General features: G+C 37.8%; 2 protein-coding genes across 4 annotated transcripts in view; one reads left to right on the top strand and one right to left on the bottom strand.

The window, feature by feature from the left end:
• DCBLD1 (discoidin, CUB and LCCL domain containing 1) overlaps positions 1-2,390 on the top strand; it is a 98,267-nt gene extending 95,877 nt beyond the window's left edge. Inside the window, exon 16 of the mRNA XM_038526639.1 lies at positions 2,023-2,390. Within this exon, the coding sequence (XP_038382567.1) occupies positions 2,023-2,075 (53 nt within the window). The 3' untranslated portion in view covers positions 2,076-2,390. The remainder of the gene's footprint in view (positions 1-2,022) is intronic.
• Positions 1-21,596, bottom strand: part of GOPC (golgi associated PDZ and coiled-coil motif containing) — a 40,259-nt gene extending 18,663 nt beyond the window's left edge. For 2 of the 3 annotated variants that reach the window (XR_005353818.1, XM_038526641.1), the window contains exons 1-3: positions 21,294-21,596; positions 2,188-2,352; positions 684-707 (exon numbers count right to left, since the gene is read on the bottom strand). Coding sequence is in view for 2 of the 3 variants with exons in the window: in XM_038526641.1 (XP_038382569.1) it covers positions 684-707; positions 2,188-2,352; positions 21,294-21,581 (477 nt within the window). In the remaining variant the exon portion in view is untranslated. The remainder of the gene's footprint in view (positions 1-683; positions 708-2,187; positions 2,353-21,293) is intronic. The other variant, XM_038526642.1, reaches the window with a different exon arrangement.
• Positions 21,597-21,836: the final 240 nt, after the last annotated feature.

Genomic DNA, 21,836 nt, shown 5'->3' on the forward strand with positions numbered 1-21,836 from the left:
TTAAAGAAAAAAAATATGAATCTTTAGTTAGCCCATTTATTAGGTAATAAGCAAGAAGCTCATTTTGTATTTAGAGAGCCAAACAGTGTATTTTCAAAAGAAATAAAGCCATCAGACAAACTGGAACCTGATTAGGTTAGCATAGTGAGGAAAATATTAAGAATTTATACATTGTTATTTTCTAAAATAAGTTCTGGCAAAAAGTTTCAAAATTCAGTTGTTTCAAAGGCCACACAATTATTCCAAGACTGCTAAAAAGTTGTGACACATGCAGAAGATGAATACGAAACCAACATGCACATTCTTTCTCTGGGGATAAGTTCAAATAGAAAAAGAGAAAAAAGCTAGGTGTTCTTAATATATCTTCAAAATACTCAAGTGGGAAAACCAATTGCTCTTTTGAAGTAGAGGTTTCAACAAGTTACAAGGCTTAAAAGTTGTCAAAAATGGATGGGCTCTGTAAATAATGGTTATAAATCACAAACAAAAGAAAAATCTTTCACAACGTGTACTGAGAAAAGAGCAATGGGCCACCAACTGAACTTTTCAGGTACTGGAAGATTAAAAAACTATCATCATGAACATCACATCCAAATACAAAGTGACAACATATAATATGCAAATAAGACAATAAGAACACTTCAGCGTAACGTATTAAAGCCAAACAGAAACAACATACTTACCAGCTCCTCCACAGAGGGGACAGACTTAAGATATAAGAAAAAAGTTTGATAATTAGAAAAATATCAAACAAATGAATTTATCTAGTGGTATAATCATTATAAGGAAAACTCCCATACGTTGAATATCATTTGGGTAAAGTTCATTAGAACAAATATATTTGCAAATCCATAACCTACAGTAACTACACAGTGTTAGATTAAAACTTTTTGTTTTACCAAATTAGTCAGCTCACCTGGTTCAGTGCCTTCTACTACAGCACCCTGCTTCAGATCTAACATTAAAACTTCAAGTAAACTCTTTTCTAGTGAAAATGTATACACTGTTTCTCAACGTAAACATCAAATATCCCAAAAAAGCAGTGAGAAATCTGACTCATTTCAGTTAAAGAGAACAAGGTTACTAACTTAGATTCATAGAATTTCTGAATTTAAAAGATTTAAGGAGAATGGAAATATTCATTTAAATAAATTCTAACAAGTAAAATTTAAAAATGTATGACTATCATCATCCTCATTTCATTTCCTGCCTCTCCCAAGCTATATCTATCTTACTGCTGTGTCCCCTATGGTCAACCAAGTGTCTGGCACATACTTGCACACTTAACAAGTACGAGATTAAGCTGAAATGAGACTTAAAAAATTTTTCTACTTATATTAAGAGGGCAAAGGTTACTTATGGAAAATGTATATATAATACATTTATATTATACAAACATTACAAAATGTTCAATGGCAGAAAAAAATGCTCATAAGAGCAATAGGAAAAAATATGCCAGTGGTTGGCACCCAATTCCATTTTCAACTCCAGTTTCACAAGAGGTGGCCACGTGACCAACTAAGAGGCTGAAATGCAAGTTGGGATAGCCAATGAGATGGCTAACTTGACGGGCAAAAATTGTTGAGGAGGATTTCATGAAAAATTCTTTAGAACACTAATGCAGCCTGGAAGCATCCTTTTGCCCTTTTCTTAGATTCTTCCTTCTTTCTGCCTAGAATAAAGAGATCCTAAGGATGGAAACCATGAGCTAAAAATGGCGAACACAACAACAAAAAGCATATTGGATACTTAGTATCTATAGAGCCATCACATAAGCTCTGTGCTGCCTATTTCAGGGCTTGAAAGAAAATAATTTGTACTATTCAAGAATATTCCCAGTGTTCTCTGGACTTGTTATATGCAGATGAACTTAATCCTAACTCACCCAACAGGGCAAAAAACTGTTTACACGTTATAATTACAAATATCTTTTAAATATTTTTACACAGATATTTTCAAATAGGAAAAAAATCCTATTCTAAGTATCAACTGCTTATTGATATTGTCACTTCTCACCTCTAGGTGCTGAGACTGTGGATGATCATGAAGACCTTTACATTTCCTGCGTTTTCTAAATTTCCCACACTTAAGCACATATTACCTTCTATATTCAAAAGCCTCATTAAAAACTGTCCTCTTCATCCTCTAAAATACATGTAAGTATATGTTACCTTCTAAACTACTTACCAGTTTTGCCTTAATGGTACCAGAGTCAACACTCTGACCAGTTTTAGCATGGAGCTGAAGCTGGATAGAGTGCAGCTGTAAAAGCTGATCGTGGACTTCTTTCTCCAACACAACTTTCTCTGCCTGTGTCTCTGTCAGTTCAGATTTCAGATCCACCAACTGTGCCTTATAAAGCAACAATAAAAAACATCAAGTAAGCTTAATTTTCTTTATTTTGACTCTAGTAATTATTCAAAGATGACACAGACTGTGTTTAAAATGAATAGATGAACACCAGCCTGAATAGATGAATTGACAACTCTTAAGACATCCAACTATACAGTCATAAATCCAATAGCACAGGTAAGATACTTGAGTGGCAAGAGAACCAACTCTTCCATAAACCATATCTTTAAAAAAAAAATGTTTATTTATAATCTCTACACCCAATGTGGGGCTCATACTCAAAACCCTAAGACCAAGAGTCGCATGCTTTTCCGACTGAGCCAGCTAAGCACCTCCATAAAACAATATCTTCTAATAACACAGAATGCTACTTCCATTTTACTTTGCTTACTTGAAGAGGGCTTTTCATTGTTTTACCTTTACCTACAAAGTTTAGGAAAATATAAAGATTGGGATGGCTCATCATCCTTAGAGATAACATGTGCTACAGTGGTCCATTAACATTAATGGTACATTAAAGGAGAGGCCAGTAAGTGGCCACCCCAGAGAACACTAACCTCTATCAACCAACCCACTATCTAGTAATTATTTTAGGTGCAAAGGTGGGAGCCACTAAGGTCATAATGGGCCTAAATATCAGAAGTCAACTGTAAGCTACAGTTAACTGTTACAGCACAGAAGAACAACTCCTCAGAACTGCTTACCCATTCAAGTTGAAGTTTTTTTCACATTGGTGTGCTTTACAATTGTGCACAAGATGTGTGTCTCTTGTGAATCTGGTCTTCCTAACTGGCCAGCAGGTTAAAGCTCAAGAAAAGGCCTGAGTTTTCTATTTAATTCAACATAATTGTACTAAGTATCAAGGGGTTCAGAACAATGCAACTCAATGAGAAAAGAATTATGTAAAATATGTTTAAAATTATAGTTAATTACTTAGGTCTTAGAGAAGCTTTCTTATCAACTGAGGTGATATAAATGCAAGCCAACCAAAGAAAAATGTGTCAAGTTACAGAGATACTGAGAATTGGTCATCTTAAGGAATTCAAAGTGAACAACAGTTTAAAAAAGGTTAGGGAGGGAAAGAGAGTTTAGAAGTGCTTTGCAGTTAAATGACAAGGACAAAATATAAATAGTAAAGCAGATATTTATAGTAAAGCAGTCTAGAGATGGAAAGAAGACTAGCAGAGGCAGAGAGAAACCAGATGCAACTTAGGTAAATTCTCTGGGTACAGCAACCAAAGGGCTGAAATACATCTCTACCTCCCAACTGCATCAATCAATGTAGTACATAAAAGATGTTCAATAAATATCTTTTTTTTTTAAGATTTTTTTTGACAGAGAGAGAGCAAGCACAAGCAAGGGGAGTGGCAGGCAGAAGGAGGAGAAGCAAGCCCTCTCGCTGAGCAGAGAGCCCAGTGTGGGCTTGAGTCCAAGATCCTGGGGATCATGACCTGAACGGAAGGCAGATGCTTCACTAACTGAGCCACCCAGGTGCCCCAATAAATATCTTTAAGTTGAAATGAATTCTAATACTAGCCCTGTGTTTACAGTGCTTACAAATCACTCTGTCTTCACTCAAGTTCCCCAATTTTAAGACAGAAAGAATACCCACAGCTTTGACTACTGTCGTAAGATTATTAATCTTCTACATAAAGCACTTCCTAGAGATGAAGATGTATGTTACCAAGGAGATCAGGCTACTTAGAGAAGTTATGGCTGACAAAATTCCCAAGCCTAGACAGGAAAGTAAGGCTGGATGAATGGCTAGCTCTGGATGAAAGACCAAAACTGAGATTTAATCTCATTGGAAATCACTACATGTTCTCAATGACATTTTTGTTTTTAATAATGGCTTTACTGAGATATAATTCCCATACTATAAAATGCCCTTTTTAAAGGTATGAGTGAGTGGTTTTTAGTATTTTCATTGAGTTATGCAACCATCATCACCGTGTAACTGTGAAACATTTTCTTCCAGTGACATTTTAGGGACATGCTATTTGCAGGTAAGACAGCAACACTAGGAACACCCTACTGTGGCTTGCCAAATGCTTTATCATGGGAACTTTGAAAATAGAAAAAAAACATTTCATAATGCTGAAATTGTTGGCAACACTTACAGATTGGATGTCTAGTGGAAAATTAGATTGACAATAACATATTTCAAGCTTAAATACTGAAATTGAAGGAAATTGTAAGATTAGGATGGTAGTTTATTTAGACATGAGGGAGGAAGATGAGTTTAAGTTTTGGACATGCTTGATTTTTGTGTCAGCCATGACATATTCAACAGGAACTATCTCACAGAATGTTGGAAATAAAAAAAAAAAAGTGATAAATTGGGACTAGGGTTGGCACCAGGGGCACAGAGATAGGAATTTATATCCTGAGACTGAACTGGAGGGAAAACAGATGGCCAAGAAGTGGGGCTTGGGTAACAACCAGAGGTAGAGGAAAAAAGGTGGCATGCTATAAATATAAACCAAACCAAAATGCTTCATAATATAAACACCACTTCATTTTGCTTGTGTTATTTCTTAGGGATCGCTCCATATCATAACAAGTTCCTCATTCCTTTTTACAATATTTTTATTCAACTGCAACTTACATCAGAGAAGTACACACATAATAAATTCCAGAAAATAAACGTATCTATTTAACTACCACCCAGATAAAGAAACAGGTCAGTACTAGCACTGGAGGACATCCCTGTGGCTCCTTCCCAATCACTACTTCCCCATTCATCCACAGACATAACCATCAAAGTAATATCCCGAGTTCTAACATCACTGATAGTTCTGCCTGTTTTGTTTGTTCGTTTTAAAAATATTTTATTTATTTGAGAAGGAAAGATAGAGATAGTGGTACAGATAACAAGAGAGAGCAGGAGTGGGGAGGAAAGGAAGAAGCAGGCTCCCCGCTGAGCATGGATCCTGGTGCAGGGCTCTCGCCCAGGCCACTGGGATCATGACGCAAGTTGAAGGCAGACACTTAACTGACTGAGCCACCCAAGCACCCCGAGTTTTGCCTGTTTTTAAACATCATATAGATACAATCATATGGTATGCATTCACTCATGCCTGGCTTTTAAGATTATATTTATGGGATTCATTCATGTTTTGTATAGCTACAGTTCATTCATTTTCATTACTATACAGTATTCACTAAATGAACATACCAAAATTTATCATTTTCATTCTACTTTTGATGGACATTTATGCTATTTTCCAGTTTTTGACTCTTAAATTGATACTGCTATGAATCTGTCTTTTGGTACATATGAAATACAGTTCTGTAGAGTATATATCAAGGAGGGAAACTGCTGGTTTATGGTGTAGGAATACATTAAACTTTGTTAAAATGGTCAGTTTTACAAGTGATTGTGCAACTGACATGCCCACCATGCATGAGAATTTCATGTTCTTGCCTTCACTTGGCATTGTCAGTCTTGCCTATTTTTTTTACAGGATTATCTATTTCTTTCTTATTCTTGCATGCACATGCTCTCCTTCCCCCATCCTCCAAACACAAACTAACACACTTATTATGAGTAGGGGAATGGACCAAAAAGGGGTGAAGGGGAAGGAAAGGTGCAGGCTTTCAGTTATAGGATGAGTAAGTCAAGGATGAAAGGTACAGCATAGGGAATATAGTCAATGGTATTATAATAGCACTGCATGGTGATAGATGGTAGCTACACTTGTCCTGAGCACAGTATATAGAGTTGCTGAATCACTCTATTGTACACCTGAAACTAATGCAACATTGTGTCAGGTATAATTCAATTAAAAAAAAAAGATTTAAATGCTAAATAATTCAATTAAAAAAAAGATTTAAATGCTAAAAGAAATAAATAGGCTAGTAGTTGGCTCTGTTCTTTAAATATAATAAACATACATGAGATTAACATAGAACTTCATGTCTTTTGCCTAAAGACTAAGTTTTTACACATATCTTTTACAAATACTCCTAACTGAAAAACTTAGAAAAAGAAAAAAAAAATTTACATGTATGATAAATATGTCTTATAGATCTTCCACTTAACAAAAAATATGCCTACCAAAAAACTTATAAACATCTAAAATCACCTATTACTAGACAATGTTCAATACATCTTGAAGATTGCTCCTTCAAAGTACAAATAAGTCTTGAGGCTCCTGGGGTGGCTTGGAATGATCTCAGTATCTCCCTCATCCATACTCCTCAGTGTGCAAGAGCACATGTGCACTTTATCTCAAATAAATAAAATCTTTAAAAAGAGTTAAGTCTTGCCTAGAAAGTCGTTTTTAGTAAAAACAAACCCCAAAACAGAAAAACCCAAAACTCAAAATCCATAGGTTTTTATATATAGTCTTTGAAATAAAATAATCACAAAAGGAAAACAAATATTTGAATAATATGCACTTTTTGAGCAATATGAAGCTTATGCTAAAGTGAACCTCTCCCCAGAAATAGTTTAAAATAATCCATTTAATCTATCACACAACCCTTATCTTTTTTAATTACAATGACTTTTTTTAAGATTTTATTTTTATTTATTCATGAGAGACACAGAGAGAGGCAGAGACATAACCAGAGGAAGAAGCAGGCTCTCTTCCGGAAGCCTGATGCAGAACTTGATTCCAGAACCCTGGGATCATGACCTGAGCCAAAGGCAGATGCTCAACCACTGAGCCACCCAGGTGCCCCAACAATGACTTTCATTCTGCATTTGTCTTATTATTTATGAGGTTGTCTAATACATCCTTCTATGTAGATCTGGAATATATTCCTCTATGTAGATCTGTAACTGGAAGTTAGATCTAGAGGTTTAATTAGGGGTGCCTGCCAGAGCAGCACCTGTCAGCAGAGCATATGACTCTTGATCTTGCAGTTGTGTGAGTTTCAGCACCATGCTAGATGCAGAGATAACTTAACATTAAAAAAAAAAAAAATCTTTAAAGGTTTAATTAGATTTACTTAATTAAATCTTTGTGACAAGGGATATACTGTGTGTTTCAAGAGGCATATACTGCCTGGTGATCCCACTATGATTTATCTTTCAAACCAAAAATCTCATGGTTAATAATTGAGCAAAACTCCTGGAGTTAAGAGAGAAGCTAAAGAGGCATATGTGGTATTCATTAATTAATTTGGCAGGCTAATATTTAAGTCGGAAATGATTATATTCTAAAAGGGCAAGGAAAATAGGGTCTAGTGCTTGGGTCTTTTGAATGTGGCCTTTTACAAACAAGGACTCTTCATTAAGTCAAACAATTTCTCAAGAGGTTGCTCAACTTAAAAAATAAGTAAAAATTATTTACAAAGAGAAGATGCAGATACTAAAATTCAAAGCCCAGGCTCTCTGTTCCTCCTTGTTCAACAGACAGTTGCATCTTCTTGTGCAATTCCAGTGGGTCCCTGAGAAATGGTTAAGATCGGAGAAAATGGATTTGGCCATATTGGGCACCCCGTCACCAGGACTGCTTTTAACTCTGGCAAAGTTGATACTGTTGCCTTCAATTACTCCTTCACTAACCTCAACTATAAGGTCTACTTGTTCCAGTATGATTCCACCCATGGCAAATTCAATGGTACAGTTAAGGCTGAGAAGAGAAAACTTGCCCCAAATCATCCCCAACATAATGAGAATTCTCTTGACCTTGACAAGTTTCCATCCCAGATCCTATGAAGAAGGACAGGGACCTAGGAAGCCCTACTTTATCATATACATTGATAAAGTACACTGTATCTACCCAGAAAAATAAGTAAAACAACGTAAAATTAAATTCAAAGCCCAATTTTATTTTTGAAACAAGTATTTTAAGTTTATTCTAAATTGTCATATTTAAGTAACTCTTTTTTTGTCTATAATATAAGCATTTTTAGCTGCTACAAAAACTTAAGTCATTGATAAATTTTATGTCAAGATTAGAAATATCCGTATTTTACTTAATGGCTACCTTCCTAATACCACCAAATGTTAGAATTCAAAGAGATCTTAGCACAAAGACTATGATTATGACAATTACTATTTACATAATGAAACTAAGGCCAATCAAAATTGCTTTTATATCCAGTTACCTAACTGGTCTGCAGGAAAACAGCACTTTGAACCCAATTACTCCCAGGGCAAGACAGTGGAAGTGTTATCAAGCAGCTGGCGAGAAGGAAAAAAATGTGTTTCTATAGCTACAATATATATGTTTAACTTACTAACAATATTCCCAGCTACCACAAAGCATCTATATACCATATGGCAGGCATATACACAACACAGATTATCTGTAATTCTTACCAAACTCTCCAACTTTTTTCTTAATAATTAAAGAAACTGGAAGTCAGACTTTAAATGTTATGCCCAAAATCACATAGCTAGCAAGTAACAGACTCAAAATCAATCTGACCATAAAAAAGCCTGAGAACTTTCATAGGACTACCTTACCTTGGCAACACCATAACTAGTAGAGGGTGAAAGTTTAAAGGAAATAGCTGATTTCAATCTTCAACACTTATTTAAAGTTTCAAGCAGTATCTCAAAAAACGTTTTAAAAAACAAAACCAGAAACAGTTAAAAAAACTATGTTACACAGAGATTTAACTTGGGATACAATCTTTTCACTTTTCTACATTTGATCTTGGAGATTCATTTACAGAAAAAAATAAAACAAAGCTGCCCATCATATTCTTTCCCTAGCCAGTAAGGATAAAATGATGTCATTCTAGGAGGGTCTCTGGGCCTTAAGACCATGGCCTTCAGGACACCCAAGCCACTAAATTACCACTAGTGAGATTTTTCTAAAGTAGTGATTCTTAGCATGTGGTCCAGCTGGAATGGAGTGTGGAGACAGATGAAAATTCAGGACATATTTGGCAAAGTAGGAATGAAGTATTCCCAAAAATGAAAAGGATAGAGAGGCAGTCTATTTAATAACTTTAGAGCATTATCATCACCACTTATTTGTATTGAATGCAGCTGTTACTATTCTATTTCTCATCTCATACTCTTTCAAACATCCAAATTTTTCCAACACGGTAATTCCTTTCTAAAATAATCAGTCACTACTGGATTCCACTCTGTGGCACCAAAATCAAGGGAATTTTTTATTTGGGCTTTCCTATTTTTCTACTTTGTCTAGACCTTAATCCTCCATCCATGTTATCTTCTAAAAATACACAACAGCTGTGTCTTTCTTTCTAAACATAAGCTAGTTTTTATTTAACAGTCTTATGGATAAAAATGCCAATTAGTTTACCTTAAGCACCCCTCAAAAACCTTGAGTTCAGGAGAGGATCAAACTAGTTTCTAAGACAAGAAACAAGCAGACATCATATTATATAGCAAAGAAGTTGGATCTAGATCAGTCATTAGTTCTGGCATGTCATTCACACCAAACATTTTAGTAACACATTTTAGAACGCCCAACCTAAGAACCCAAAACAATCTGGTAAAAATATTTTTATTCTGCACATGAAGAAACTGAGGCCCAAAGAGATTAGGTGAGTTGCCATGCAAATTACAAATTGCATGGAATTAAAACGCAGACTTCCTGACATCCTTGTAATCCTGGCAGTAATGGGAAATGGTGACAAAGCAGCCCATGAGCTGCAAATGAGATCACATCCCCAAATCCCAGACAGGGCTTTAAGCAAGATAACTCATGTAAATGCACAGATAGACACACATGCAGGCACAGACATGCATGCACATAAAAGCACACATTCCCCAAATTGTTTAAGAATCACAGAGAGAAAAAAAAAGAAAAAAAAAGAAAAAGAATCACAGAGAATACAGTTGACTCCAAAGAGCCGTTTAACTGTAATGAACTATAGCACAGAAAGCTGCTGACAAAGAAGGAAGTATAATCTCATATTTACCTACAGATGTTTCTATACCTTCTGTTTTAAAGTATTTGTACAAAAGGTAATCACTAAAAAGAAACAATTATGCTTTTAAATGTATGGATTTTTTTTAATGTTTGAAAATGCAGTTTAGGATGAAAGTACAGATTAGAATTTAAATCTCTAGCAATTATGCCATTTAATGCCAGTATCTAAAATTGATCATCTACACCCACCTACTTCCCAAAAGGCTTTAAAGCTTAGAAGATAAATAAAACAAATGTAAAATATAAAAAATAAAAACATATAGAGATGGCAAGATATCACTATAAAAACAACATCCTAATACTATAAAAATACTACTATAAAAATACCATCCTAACCCATTATTGTGTATTAACTTTAATACTGATTTTCCTATTAATAGGAGAACCTTTATATATTACATAATTATATAATTCTCCTTGTCTCATTAAAAGAAGCAATGCCATTTCACCTGGTGAATGCAATGCCAGTCTCACCTGGTGAGACTCCTTCTTTCCTGGAACTAGACTTTTAAAAGAAAGCATCACAGAAACTGTTGTATAAAGGATCTGGACCAACAGCAGAAGCAGAACAGAGCCATATTCTTCATGTGGCCTTAACCTCTTATGACAAAGGTCAAGGGAATAATGTAACTAACAAAAGCATTTTGAGCCATTCTCTGGTTTTTCTTCTAATCCTTCCACATAGCAGAACAGTCTTAGAGCTAATCTGAGTTAACCCACACCTTTTATAAAGAATCTCCATCTTCACTTTTCCCTTGTGCCTGGAGTGGTCAGTATTGCTCCTACTACCCGATATTATAGAAAGCCAAGAAGTCCTATTCCAAAACAAAGACTGTGAGCAAACAGAAAATATATTCACAGGTCAAATATAAAAACCTCTGCCACCCCCTGATATACAAAATAATATTCAATAGTATTCCTCTTTATTATAAGGCAGCTGCTGAAACAGTCTGCTCGTTTGGCTTACAAAAGTTCTGGGAGAAAATCCCACCTATTCGCTCCAATTTCCTCTCTATCCAAGCAGAAGGACCACTAACTTCATCTGTTGTCATTTCTCCCCAAACTGCTCTGCAGCTAAAACAAGCAAATTTATTTTTATTTTTAAAATATATTCATTCAAAAAGTATTTATCAACCCCCCCACCCCAACCATATGCCAAGCACTTGGCTGGGTTCTGGGGATACAATGGTAGTAGATGAAACATATGTGGGTCCTGCCCTGCAAAGCTTACAGTGGCCTCGTGTGGGAGGCGGCACATAAAGAAAATGAAGGGCATATGTAATGATAGCATTAACTACATGCCAGGCACCATTTTGAACATATTCATATTTTAATTGTATTAATCCTCATAAGAAGCCTCGAGAGATGCAATTTTTTGTGCAGAAAAGGAAACTGGAATGCAAAGGTTAGGTAACTTGTCCGAAGTCATTACAAGCAAGTAATAGAATGATAAAGCACAATCTGTAGGAAAGAAAGAGAAAGAAGCGAATTAGTGGGGTGGGAAAGTATGGTTCTTCTGGGAAGCAGCAGTTCTCACAGGTCTGTGGGACCTTTTCAGTGCAATCACAAGGTCAAAGCTATTTTAATAATAATAAAACATTATTTGACTTTTTCACTATGCTGACATATGTACAAAAAGTGCAGAAGCAAAGATGAATAGGATAGCATTTTAGTACAAGGTAATGCAGTGTGTTCAAGTTAAAAAAAAAAAAAGTTAATTTAAGAATGCTCATGATGAGGCAGTAAAAATAATGAATTTTAAAAAACCTTAACCCTTGAGCATGTTTTTTTTAAAATATTCTATGTGATGAAATGGGAAGTGTGCACAAAGTGTATATGCTGCATATCAAACAAACCATGTTGTCCCAAGAAAAAGCATGTATGCAATCGCTTGAGTTGTAAAACATTTTCTTTCATGGAATATCATTTTTATTTGAAAGAAGAGAAAATACAGGTGTTAAGATTAATATATTTGGTAGACAGGGCAGCCCTGGTGGCTCAGCGGTTTAGCACCGCCTTCAGCCCAGGAGACCTGGGATCGAGTCCCACGTCGGGCTCCCTGAATGGAGCCTGCTACTCCCTCTGCCTGTGTCTCTGCCTCTCTCTCCCTCTCTGTGTGTCTCTCATGAATAAATAAATTAAAAAAAATATATATATATAGACATATTTTTGAGAATAATTAAGTGAATCTGTTACTTCAAGGCAAATAATTGGCAGCATTTACTGCCAATGATAAAAATTTGTGTTTTCAAATGAAAATTAGAATTTTGGAAAAATTGAATCCATCATCATGAGCTTGACAGTTTCCAAATACTTAAAGATTTTTCTAGGGGCATCTGCGTGAGTCATGATCCCAGGGTACTAGGATCCAGTTCTGCATCAGACTCCCCACAGGGAGCCTGCTTCTCCTTCTGCCTATGTCTCTCTCTCTCTCTTTCTCTCGGTGTCTCTCATGAATAAATAAATAAAATATTAAAAAAAAAGATTTTTATAATGAGACTGGTAGTATTAACAAATGTGTTTTTAAGATTATTGTATGAGATGGGTCCACATTTAGAAAATCTGCATAACTCAACAAACCAGTATTCTGAAAATGACCAACCCATAATGTTAACATCATGACTCAGTAAAAGATCCATTCAATGACTACATTTTACAACCCAAACCTCTTTTCACAACTATTTGAATGCAGAAGCAGATGTAAGAATCCAGCTGTATTCTAGTAAGCCAGATATCTAAAAATTATTTTTAAATGTAAAGCAATGCTATTTTTTGAAAAGTTATTTTCTCACTAAAAATGATATTTTTATTAACATCCAATAAGCTTACTGTTCCTATTTTTAACTGATGCAATAAATATTTAAGGTTTTCTCGATTTTAATTTCTAATACAGTAAACGCCAATAGATATAACCCACATTAAAAAAAAAAAAACTCTTAAAAAAAAAAAAAACCTCTTTGGGGACCTCATAATTTGTACAGTGTAAATGGGTTCTGAGACCAAAAAGTTTGAGAACTGCTGTCTTGCAGTCCGAAGGGTGGCCCATGTGGCTGGACCATATAGAATAAGAGAAAAGAATGGTAAGATATGTCACTGAAGACATACCCACAGGTCAGATCATACAGAGCTTGTCAGTTATAACAAGAAGTATGAAAAAAAAAAGAAAAAAAAAAAAACAAGAAGTATGAATTTTATTCACAGTAAAATTGAGGAATTTTAAGCAGAAACACATGATCAAATTTGTTTTTAAAAAGGCAGCTGTGTGTAATACAGGAGACAAAGTGAATGAACTAGGATTCGGATTTGAAACAGTAACAGATAAATCTTGTGATGTGTTTTTGAAATTTAAATTACTTTGATGTTAACCTCAAAATGAAGTCCCAAACAATGCAAAATGTTTCTTGTTTCTATTTTAATGTCAGAGACCCCAGTTGCTCTATGATCAAACTGGAGGTAGGTTGAGGAGAATCAAGCCACCCAATATTTTAGAAATGTCACAAGCACACTAAGTCCATGTACAATACTTTCATATAATGATGTTTAATGTTACTTCTAGTCACAGTTTCAAACTTTTCTAAAATGGAATACCATGAAATATTAACTCACAAGTTATGTCCTTGTGAATTACATACCAGGGGAATCAATGAACCTGCAGATTGAGTCATTCAACAATGTGGCAGACACTGTGTTAGACACTATGGATATAATACGACAGACGCCCTCCCAGCTCTCAAGAAACTTGTATTACAGAACGATTATTTGATAATCTTGGAGGATTCATGGCGGAACATTAAAAGTGTTTCAAATAATTTATTCAAATAAACATTTATTGAGTATATGCAGCATGCCAGGATCTGGAGATAAAAAGATAAGTAAGATTTGGGTTCTGACCTTCAGAATTTCACTGTCTGGTTGAAGAGATAAAATTACATTTCCAACTATGGTGGAGAGGGTCATAAATACTATTATAGGTGCATGTGTGATTTGCCAATTCAAAAAGAAATGGGAAAAAAAAGTTAGTCTGGGTGATACATGCAAAGTGCCAAATCACTATATTGTACACCTGAAACTAATATTACATTGTACACCAACAAACTAGAATATAAATAAAAACTTAAAAAAAAAGTGAAAGGGTCTGAAAGAAGTTCATCTGAACACTGATGGAGATCAACCACTATATGGAGTAAGGAAAGGTGTGAGACATGAAGACCCCCAGCAAGTGAAACAGGGATGTGAATAGGTCAGAAAGGTTGGTATTTAATGTGTGAGTTTCCAATTTCCTACTTCAAAAAGGGGCCAGGGAGACACCAATTCTGTAATCCACATGAGAGTCAACTGGATATCCAGACTCAAAGGAATTACTACTCAATAAGGTTTGAAAGCACTACAGGGTAAAAACCACCAACCAATTCTTAGAAATCAAAATGGGTTCACAAAGAGAAAATGTTCCCACTTAAAGTCAGCTTTCACAAAGCCTTTGATATTGAGATTATTTCACCTTAAACATCCTGACCCTCGAAGAGCTTACCTTCTAGAGGTAAAGAGATGTGGCAACCACTAATGACAGTACAAGGCAACAAACTAAACAGTTCAAGTGAGTTAAAGGTGTTATGACAGCCTCTACCTATAGAGAGCAGAGAGATAAGTGGGGTGAGGACAGCTTTCAGAGATGGTGATGTAAGTGGTATCTTGAAAGATGAGTGGGTGTTTAATGCTGTACACAGAGGGTACAGAGAAGGCCTTATACACAAAAAGCCTATGTAAAAGGTGGTGATGCCATGCGAAAAAGCAAGGCCTATTTAGAGAACTGCAAACAGACCAGTTTTTTTTTTTTTTTTTTTTTAAGATTTTGTTTATTTATTCATGAGAGACGTGGAGAGAGAAGCAGAGACACAGGCAGAGGGAGAAGGGGGCTCCATGCAGGGAGCCCGACATGAGACTCGACCCGGGTCTCCAGGATCACACCCTGAGCCAACGGGCGGTGCTAAACCGCTGAGCCACCTCGGCTGCCCAAGACCAGTGTTATTGAGAGGCAAAAGGAGCTAAGAAGGGGTGACAAAGGATAAGGACACACACACTGGGTGGGCACTGACCACCATGCTAGAGTTTGAATTTCAGCCAACAAGTAAAAGGGAAGTATAAAAAGAATGACCAATCAGAGTTGCCCTTTTTTGACAGGAACCATTAAAATGAAACATTTTAGAATGATTTTGACAATGAAAGGACAGTTTGGAGCAGGTAAGAAGCACTAGGAGACTATGTTAGGAAAATGCAAGAAAGGATAAGGCTTAGCTATGCACAATCTCCTAAACTCAACTCTGTTATCTTTCCTGCCAGACCTGTTCCTTCTCCTGGATTCCTTATTGCAGTAAATGGTGTAAGTCTCCAAGGGCTATCATAACAAATAATCACAAAGTTGGTGGCTTAAAAGAACAAAAATTTATTCTCTCGCAATTCAGGAGGCCAGGAGCTTTAAATCAAAGGTTGCTTCCTTCTGGATACCCTGAAGGAGAAACTGTTCCATGCCTGTCTCCCAGGTTTTGGTGGCTGACAGCAATCCTTGGCATTTCTCAGCTTGCAGACATGTCACCTCAATCTCCGATTCTTTCTTCACATAGCCTTCTACTCAGTGTGGCCTGAGTGTCTCTTATCAGGACAATCTCATTGGGTTTAAGGTCCAGTCTATTCTGCTATGATCTTACCTCAATTCTTACATTAATCATATCTGCAACGACTCTATTTCCAAAGAAAGTCACATTCTGAGATTCTGGGTGGACATGAATTTTAGGGGAGACTATTAAACTCAAACAGCTATCAACTAAGCCATTTCTCAAACAGAAATGTGGTGGCATCTTAACCTCTCCTCCTCCACACCCTCTGCACATACATAATTATCAAATCCTGTTTCTGCTTCTTTAATTGAAGGTTATCTCCGTCTCTTCATCCTCATGACCATTTTCATTTCAATAACACTCCTGTCTGCATAGCAAACTTCTTGCTACAGCACTGGATTATTACTGTCGTCACTGTGTCTGTTACTAACCAAGTAAGAGAAAGACCGGAGAAAGTCACACAACAGGGCAGACTGGTTGTACCATGAATTTATGATAACTAGCTCCAAGCAAGTCTTCAACGTTGCCTGGCAGTCCTATTTCTCCAGCCAGCTGGCTCTCCCACTCTTACCTAACTATTTCAAATCTTTTTATTTTCTCCCAGCTCTTATTACTCTCACCCACTTTCAGCAGCTGTCCTAGGCTTCAGTTTTACAGAATATAAAGAAATCATCAGACTAAAACTCTTAACTTCCCACCTTCTGCTCTCAGTCTCCCTCTCCCTCAAAGTACAACAGCTGTCCTTTCAACTTAAGCTGTCCATTATCTTTACATGTATCTTGGATCTCCTCTTCATTCAGAAGCCTTATTAATTATCCCTCTCTTTCACTAGCATTTTCAGCTTTCCTCTCAACTAGATACTTTTCATTGGCTTATAAATGTGTTTTTTATAACAATACCTCCCTGGAACCCCACACTCCTCCTTCCAGCTATCTATCCAGCCACATTCACTCTTTCTGCCTGCTTTTCTCTCCACCTCCTCCCTCCTCCAACCAGGCATAAATGTGTGTGTTTTGGAGAAACTGGTTTCTCTAGTTCTGAAGCCCTGGGCCCCTTCCTTAATTCTGAGTAAAAGATGAAAATAATAATAATAATATTAAACCTATCACACAGGACTGCTGTGAGAATTAGACAAATCAATATATGCAAAACCCTGAGAACAGTCTGGCCATTAGTAATTGATCAGTAAGGTTAGAAATATAGTTATTGTTAATAATTCACATCCATCTACCTATCCAGCCAACTGACATCTTGCAGACATCCTAAATTCCCTCATCCTTCCATTCCAATCCATTTCTAGACTGCTTATTTTTACTTCTCAAGCCTCTCCTGTTCTTCTCACTTCCCTCCATCTCACTATCTTAGCCTGCACTATCATCCTCTCATATGGATCAGAAGAAGAGCCTCCTAAATGATTTACTGCGTTTATTCTGTTCATTATCCCAAACTCTCTCCTTACCCTAGCCTGAGTGAGCTATTTTAATCTCATACCTGAGGTTACCATCTAGTTTACAACATTTCCCAATGCTACGATAGAGTCCCCAGATCTACTGCAAGGCCAATAAAATCACGTAGATATTGTCCTTACCTATCTGTTCAAACTTATCTAGCATATCACTTCTTCAGCCAATTGACAATTACAATTGACAATTACAATTGACAATGCTCTTATGTAACATATACCAGATCTCTTTTTAGTTCTTCAAGTGCATTATGCACTTGCCTGTCACGTACATTCCACTTTCTGTTCTCTCTACTGGAAGACTGAATGATATTCCTATTTCTTGTGGCCTAATTAATTCCTACTTATTCTTTAGGTCTTAACTCAATGGTCCCTTCCAAAAGGAAGCCTTCCTGATCCCCCAGAACAGGCTCTCATCATTTTATGTACCTTTCATAACACTCATCAAAGTTGTAATTTCACACTTATGTGATAGTTACCCCAATTAACTATCGAATAGTTAGTTATCCAAGCTTTGTAACAGCAATGACTGTATCCATTTTTGCTCTCCACTGCATCCCAAATATCCAATATAGCATCTGGCACATAATTAGTGCTCAATAAACACATACTGAATCAATATTAACCTTCAAGCTGCACACTACATACAACATGGCATCACTGCTTGTTTAAAAACAGGGCAGCTGGGCAGCCCGGGTGGCTCAGCAGTTTGCCCCGCCTTCAGCCCAGGGCCTGATCCTGGAGACCCGGGATTGAGTCCCACGTCCGGCTCCCTGCGTGGAGCCTGCTTCTCCCTCTGCCTGTGTCTCTGCCTCTCTTTCTGTATCTTTCATGAATAAATAAATAAATAAAATCTAAAAATAAAAATAAAAATAAAATAAAAACAGGGCAGCTTTAAAGCAGTAAAAGAACAGTACCTCATTAGTTCATTATAAACATGTCTCTAGATCAGTTAAAAGTTTCTCCACTGATGGTTGTGAACAGTAAATCGCTTTGAAAAGATATACCGATTCAGCAATTGTTGATGGAAAGGAGGATATGACAGATGTAATGTTTTGCTGTTATTTTAAAGAAGGGGTAAAAAGGCAGAAAATTGTATTTCCAGGTAGAGAGGTAGGTTTTTCTAAAGTATTGGTTCTCAATCTTTGTTCTACTCCAACGCACTAATACTATATTACTACTACTCCTCTTACTACTATCCCTTTCAGTACCCGTGACTCCAGAATAGCTGTCACCAAGTGGCTTACCATTGCCGAAATTCTCAAGCAGGTGGGAAGTGTAAGTAAGAGACGTGAGTAATTTGAAATGGCACTATCTTAATATATTTTGATATTCTTTGCCCTCCCCTTCCCCTTATTAATAACCCTCTCCCCAAATATAACTTATGGCAAGCAGCAGTCACATAGATTTCATTTGTATTTTATTTTAAAATGTAACCTGTAATTTTTTTGAAGCTGAAATTGTTTCCTTCACTACTATATTAATATTTAACGTGGTATTACCTAAAGACACAGTAACTGGGCAGAAGAAGGAACAATCTACAAAGATACTCAATAAGTTACCCATACTGGAGGTACTTGTGTTTTGATAAAAATATTTTATTATGGTTATATGGTTTAAGGCATTAATCTCTAAAACCACTGAAATTCAATGCACACCCGTTATATCAAACCATACATGGCCTCAAATGTTGTATCTTAATGTTCATATCCTTAAAACAATAGAACTAATTCAATCCACTTATTAAGAAATAAGACAGAACTAGAAAGTATGGAAATCTCTTCTAAGATTTCAAGATCTCAGATGATTGGTAACTGTATGAGGCAACCCCTGAAATTCTGCAGAGAATCCAACAGCAGATCTACCTTGAAAGGCACTACTGACAATGGCCCTCTCTCCTTAGCAGTACACAAGCGATTCCACAAAAACTGTAAAACCTGCTAAATGTAGAAAGATTAGCTGCACAGATAAGCCAAATGTAGCTGAAGAAACACACAAACAAAATGTCTCCTCACCATTTTCTAAGATCTTTTAAGTCAAGGGTCTTCAAGTATGTTGAAGAAATACGCTCACATCATGACAGGCTAGCATTTCTTATTTTGAGAAATAACGCCACCTTCTAAGCCAGGATGTGGAGTCAGAATATGTAATTACAATTTCTGAGAAAAAGAACATACATAATTTATTATAGCTCTGAATACCCATCTAAAATATTTAAAGATGAGAAAGACTGAGCACCATCTCCTACTCATAGAATAATCTTTTCTCCACATTAGATTTTATATCTGACAGCAAAATATCACTATTGAGAGTGTCCTTTGGCCATTCAAAAAAAAATCAGTTAGATATTGTTTCATTTTTAAAAAGCTGTTTATCGGGATCCCTGGGTGGCGCAGCGGTTTGGCGCCTGCCTTTGGCCCAGGGCGCGATCCTGGAGACCCGGGATCGAATCCCACGTCGGGCTCCCGGTGCATGGAGCCTGCTTCTCCCTCTGCCTGTGTCTCTGCCTCTCTCTCTCTCTCTGTGACTATCATAGATAAATAAAAATTAAAAAAAAAAAAAAAAAAGCTGTTTATCCTCCGTAGATACCTGCAGTTGTAAATGATATGAAAGTTCTCATGTGGCAAAAGCGACTCTTGCTCTGTTATTTAAAGCTAAAGTGCTCTCTCTAAAAACCGCTAAATGCATTTTCACTGCCTCAAAAATAAACCGTCTTCTAGAAATAACCTCTAATCAAGAAACATTTCATACACCTAGAACAAGAAGTGATTAGCTTTGTATCAGCACTTGAATTCCAACCTTTTCAAAAGGGATGGAAGAAATGGAACCGTTCTTTCAGCAGAATCTCTGATTTGCATCTATGCTAATCGCAGATGAATTAGATCACCTTTTTCATGGCTCACTGACAGGGAAGAGAAAGAATGCTAACCACACTGGTCCTAGAGAGGATATATATCTGGTACTCATATTGACTGGAATCCAATGGGTACTCTCAATCATTATAACTAATAGCAACGATGATTTCTTAGGAAACCCAAATGTTCAAAGAGCTTTCTTTGCACATCACTGATTACCCTATTTTTATCTACTTTAAAATGCAAGCTCCATTCTCTTAAATTAACCAGTTAGAGAATGCTCTTTATGTAATAGCGTTTAACTCCCATGTTTCTAAATATCATAGTAATGCATTAATTTAACTTTCTGCACAATGTGGCAGGGTTTGGGGGGATTATTATTTTTTTTTTTAGGAACCACCACCACTCCACCCACAACCCACACCCACACCCAAGATTAGAGACTAAAGCAAATGACCATTCTTCACACACTCTCATAAATAAAACCAGATTCTGGAAAACACAGTGAAGGACAGACAAAACCTCAACGTTATAAGTCATTTGAAAAATTGCAGGGTACTCTGGCGGTACCTGCCTGTAATTTAAAGACTAGCTGCAAACAGAGGAGGACAGCGGTACTACCCTGTTTATCCCACTAAATCTTCCTAAGAGCTTGGAGGGAATCCCCTTACATTGCTCATGCATGCAGGGAATGGCATGTGTTGCAATAGAGGTTGACCTGAAACAGTTAAAAAAAGCAATCAACACCGTCTCAGTCTGGTGATGCACAAACCTAGTTTGTCGACGTGCAAAATCCGTAAGAGAACTCGATGGGACAGAGACTCTTTGGAGCTCAAGTCTTTGGTTTGTTAAATGCTGCAGGTACAGGAGGCTGGTGTCACTAGTTCCCGCGTCCTCCTCCTCCGTAGAGAGAGAGGGGAGGGTGGCTGGGGGGGGAGGGGGCAGGACCCCGGGCCACCCACGCGTCTGCACCCCTCCTTCTACTCCCACCTCACCTCGCTCCCTTTCCCTTACACACACATACACACGCGCTCCCCCGTCCACCTCCGAAGCCCAGGCAGCCCCAGTGGGGTAGTTTTCTCGGGTCGCTTCACCGGTGCGTTAAATGCGTTGAATGCCGCCTCCTCCGGGGCCCACGGCTCACCTCCAGCTTGTGGTTGATCTGGGACACCGTCTGGGCTTTATGGCAGAGCTGCGCAAAGCAGGAACTCAGGCTGGTCATCTTCTGTCTCCCCTCGTAAGTGATGTCCGCCTGGTCAGGGTCGATCTCACCCAGGAGCAGATCCACATCCACGAAGGCCTTGTCGAACTCCTTCTCCAGCACCTCCAGCCACCGGAACATGGACACCCCGCCGGGGGAGACCCCCACGGCGCAGGCGGCGCCCCCGGGGCCCCCTCCGGCTCCGGCCGGGCACGGGCCGCCCGCCGACATGGCGCCGTCCAGGGCCTCCCCCGACTGCCCACCCCGCGCGAGAGGAACTGCTGGGACTGCGGGGACCCCCGCGCGCGCACGCTCCGCCGCTCCCCCCTTCTCCTCGCGCGGCTAACGCCGCCAATGCAGCCCCGGAGCGGCAGCAGCAGCCAAGCGAACGCGGCAGCGGCGGCGGCGGTGGCGGCGGCACACGGAAGAACCGGGCCGGCCCACCTCCCGGCCCGCCCCCGCTGCGCATGCGTAGCGAAGCCCTCG

The sequence above is a fragment of the Canis lupus genome, chromosome 1 (genome assembly GCF_011100685.1).
Source record: "Canis lupus familiaris isolate Mischka breed German Shepherd chromosome 1, alternate assembly UU_Cfam_GSD_1.0, whole genome shotgun sequence".
Classification (NCBI taxonomy): Eukaryota; Metazoa; Chordata; class Mammalia; order Carnivora; family Canidae; genus Canis; species Canis lupus.